General features: G+C 44.4%; 1 protein-coding gene across 1 annotated transcript; it reads right to left on the bottom strand.

The window, feature by feature from the left end:
- Positions 1-3,258: 3,258 nt before the first annotated feature.
- On the bottom strand, positions 3,259-4,206 carry LOC100351125 (olfactory receptor 51G2-like). Its single transcript, XM_002708558.2, has one exon. It carries the CDS (start codon positions 4,204-4,206, stop codon positions 3,259-3,261), a length of 948 nt encoding a protein of 315 aa, XP_002708604.2.
- Positions 4,207-4,483: the final 277 nt, after the last annotated feature.

The raw sequence follows: 4,483 nt of genomic DNA, 5'->3' as shown, positions 1-4,483 counted from the left end.
AGAACACATCATCTGTTTTTGCATTTCTGGAGTACAAAAACTAAGGCAGGATCTGTTGAGAGATGAGGTGAGATCAAGTATGGTTGTATTTTTAAAGATGTCCTCATTCTAATCTCCAATTAAAATCTGTCACTTCAATGAAGTGTCTGTTGATACAGCATCAATAAAATGGCCCTGCATGTATTTTCACCACCAAATCTGCTGTCTTGGGGTGGGCATTATGGTTCAGCAAGGGATTCTGCCATCTGGGACACTGGCAACCCATAACTGAATGCCTGGGATCAAGCCTCAGCTCTGTTTCCTATCCATATCCTGCTAATACCCCTGTGGAGCAGCAGATGGCAGCACATTGAGGATATAATATTCTATTTTGAATAGAAGGTGACTCAGTGTAGTTGAAAAAAATATTTACAATGAACATATATCTAAAAGGGAAATCAAATATTAGCAATATATTTCTTTCCTCCCTGCATCATAAATTGTAAATAGTTTTGTAATAAAATCTGACTGAATATTTTAGCAATTGACAAACTTAATTGAACTATCCATGGTTATATTTTTAATAGAGAAATTTTATTGGCAAAGTTAGCTGTAAGTTAAGTCCAGAAGGAAAGAAACCACAAAAGAGTGACGAGATAATAAATTTCTCTGGTTCTGACTTGTTTATCAGAGTCTAGCCAGTTCTCATAAAATGGCCTTTCAGGGTATCCATCTGGCTTATATATTTTCATCTTCCCTAGAGAACTGAGAAAAAATTGAATTGTATATGGAGTCTATCACACCAAAGTTATAGCATTTTCCAGTAGTTTATGAGGGCTCAGAATTTTCTGTGTACCTATTGAAAAGTGAGAAGCTGTAATTGAATGTCATACCCAGAGCTAGAGAATATCAGTTTCTTTCTACATTTCACATGTTCTACAGCCTCAAATATTGAGCTGGAGTGTTTATGTTGTGAGACACTAAATTGCAGTAAATAGACCTTTGTTTTATTATTTTATGTGCCTTTATTTTAGAGTCTGACAATAAGAGAAAGAGTTGAGTGATGATATAGATGGGCAGACACAGAGCTAATAAATGAATAGATGATAGAAAAAAACAGAGAGATGGGTTGAAAAGGAGCTCCCATGCACTAGTTCACTCCCTAATTTCTACAGCAGTCTAGGCTAGACCATGCCAAAACCAAGGGCTGGAGTTCAATCCAAAACTCCTATGTATGTGTCAGGGGCTCAATTACTTGAGCCATCATCTTGCTGCCTCCCAGGGTGCATATTAGTAGAAAGCTAGAATTGGCTGGCGCCGCGGCTCACTACGCTAATCCTCCGCCTGTGGTGCTGGCACCTCGGGTTCTAGCCCCGGTTGGGGCGCCAGAGTCTGTCCCGGTTACTCCTATTCCAGTTCAGCTCTCTGCTGTGGCCCGGGAAGGCAGTGGAGGATGGCCCAAGTGCTTGGGCCCTGCACCCACATGGAAGACCAGGAGGAAGCACCTGGCTCCTGGCTTTGGATTGGCGCAGTGTGCTGGCCGTAGCAGCCATTTGGGGGGTGAAACAACTTAAGGAAGACCTTTCTCTGTCTCTCATTGTCTAACTCTGCCTGTCAAAAAAAAAAAAAAAGCTAAAATTGAGAATAAAGCTGGAATACTGGTATATTAGCTGCTAGGCCAAAGGACCTCTCCCGAATCTTTATTTTTTAAGTGTATTTATTTATAATTTTAAAATTCCATTTATTATTACTTCATAGGGAAGAGGAAAAGAGAGAGGATGAGAGAGGGAAGGAGGGAGGGAGGGAGGGAGAGAGAGAGAGAGAGAGAGAAGGAAAGCTCCCATCAACTGGTTCACCTGGCTAATCCTCTGCCTGCACGCTGGCACACCAGGTCCTGGTCGGGGCACCGGATTCTGTCCCAGTCGCTCCTCTTCCTGTCCAGCTCTCTGCTGTGGCCAGGGAGTGCAGTGGAGGATGGCCCAGGTCCTTGGGCCCTACACCCACATGGCAGACCAGGAGAGGCACTTGGCTCCTGGCTTTGGATCAGCGCGGTGCGCCGGCCACAGCGGCCTTTTGGGGGGGGTGGTGTGAACCAACGGAAAAGGAAGACCTTTCTCTCTGTCTCTCTCTCTCTCTCTCTCTCTCTCACTGTCCACTCTGCCTGTAAAAAAAAAAAAAAAAAAAAAAAAAAAAAAAAAAAAAAAAGCGCTATGGCTGGGCCAGGGCCTAAGCTGGGAGCCAGAATAAAATCCAGGTCCAGGTCTTCTACATGATAGACAGGATCCCAATTATGTGAGGCTTCACTGCTGCCTCCCAGAATCTGCATTTAGCAAGAAGTTGGAGTCAGAAATTGGAGCAGGAAATCAAATCTATGTGCTTTTTTTAACTGCTAAGCTGAACGCATGCACCATGCATTTGAAGTAATTTTATTCATTTATATTTTACAGTAAATCATACTACTATAATTATTATGAAAATAAGAATAATAACACTTTTAATAGAAATATTTGCCAAATAACTGAATGGACAACCAAGTAGGAGCCTTTTGCACTACATTCTGTAGGTGTTAGGGTTTTTGTTGTAAGAGATTTGGGATGCTATTGGATCCTGTTCTGGCAATCTTCTTGCTTTTACATGTAAATTGTAAATGATGTTCTCTCTCTCTCCTTTTTTTTTTTTTTTAACAGGCAGAGTGGACAGTGAGAGAGAGAGACAGAGAGAAAGGTCTTCCTTTGCCATTGGTTCACTCCAATGGCCGCCGCGGCCTGCGCGCTGTGGCCTGCGCACCGCGCTGATCCGATGGCAGGATCCAGGTGCTTCTCCTGGTCTCCCATGCGGGTGCAGGGCCCAAGCACTTGGGCCACCCTCCACTGCACTCCCTGGCCACAGCAGAGAGCTGGCCTGGAAGAGGGGCAACTGGGACAGAATCCGACGCCCTGACCAGGACTAGAACCCGGTGTGCTGGCGCCGCAAGGCGGTGGATTAGCCTACTAAGCCACGGCGCCGACCGAAATGATGTTCTCTTAAAAGGATATGAGTTTCCTAAAAACCCACATCTTTTAAGGTTGAGATTGGCTTTGGCAGAATGAGAAACCTGATATTCCCTATTGTACAGGGGCAGTTCTGATGTCTGGAGAAACACCACTATGTTCATCATTGAGAGTTTTTAAAATGATTAATTGATTGACAGATTTGATGGAAGCTACACTCCTGTTCTGAGATGTTTTCAGGCAGCAGCCTAGGACTGTGATATTGCCAACAATATTTAATCCCTGTGACTCAGAGTGCTTTTGGGTAAAGCATTTTTAGAATGCGTACTCGAATCTCTTTGGTTTTGACACTGTAGACAATTGGGTTGAGCATTGGAGGCATAAGGAAATGCAGATAAGAGAGAAGCATGTATACTTGAGGTGGTAACTTCTTTTTCCCAAAACGATGTATGACGGAGAGGCTAACTAGTGGAGTATAAAATAGTAGTACAGCACAGATGTGGGAAATGCAGGTGTTGAAAGCTTTGAGCCGCTCAGCATTGGAAGCAATGCTCAGCACTGTCTTCATAATCATCACATAGGAGAGGAGGATGAGTACGGCATCTATCCCAAGTGTGGAGAGCATTATGAAGAGCCCAAAGCCACTGTTCACAAGGGTGCTGGAAGTGGACAGCCTTAGAACATCAGGATGAACACAGTAAGAATGAGACAGAGTACTCACATGCTCAAATTGTAGTCTTCCAAGGAGTACAGGCAGGGGCATGTGGAGGGCCGCACTGCGGGTCACAATGGCCAGCCCAATGGTTGCAATGCGTTTGGATGTGAGAATGGTAGCATAACGCAACGGCTCTCTGATAGCCACACAGCGGTCAAAAGCCATAGCTAGCAGAACAGCTGATTCAATGACCGAGAATGTGTGGATGAAGAAGAGCTGTGTAAAGCAGGCTGCATCTCCTATCTTCCTCTGGCCCAGGATGAAGACAGCTACCATGGAAGGCAGTGTGGAAGCTGAGAGGCCCAAGTCAGCCATCGAAAGCATGGAGAGAAAGAGGTACATGGGTGTGTGGAGGCTGGGTACTGACTTGACAATGTGCATTATGGTGATGTTCCCCAGCACAGAAAGAACATAGATGCAGCAAATAGGAATAGCTGTCCAGCAGTGAGCAGTCTCCAGGCCTGGGAGGTCCATCAAAATGAAGAAGAAGCTGCTGACATTACTGTACTTAGGAATTGTCATAATTCCGGGAGGGGGTTTCTCTGGAAAAATTTGTAAAGAAAGCAAAAGGTATTTTTTTCTCACAGCATTTTCCTGCTATTTCAGTCCACATATCATATATTACTCTCGCCTAATGCACTTGGGAAAGAAGTGGAAGATGGTACAAGTACTTGAACCGACTTGGAAGAACAAGATGGTGTTCTGCATTCCTGGCCTTAGCCTGGCCCAGTCCCAGCCATTGCAGTCATTTGAGGAGTGAATCAACAGATAGAAGGTGATTCTCTCCCTCTTTGTCACT

The sequence above is a fragment of the Oryctolagus cuniculus genome, chromosome 1 (genome assembly GCF_964237555.1).
Source record: "Oryctolagus cuniculus chromosome 1, mOryCun1.1, whole genome shotgun sequence".
NCBI classification, from domain to species: Eukaryota; Metazoa; Chordata; class Mammalia; order Lagomorpha; family Leporidae; genus Oryctolagus; species Oryctolagus cuniculus.
Note: the sequence above shows the minus strand (reverse complement) of the source record. Positions and strands in the feature narration are given on the sequence as shown.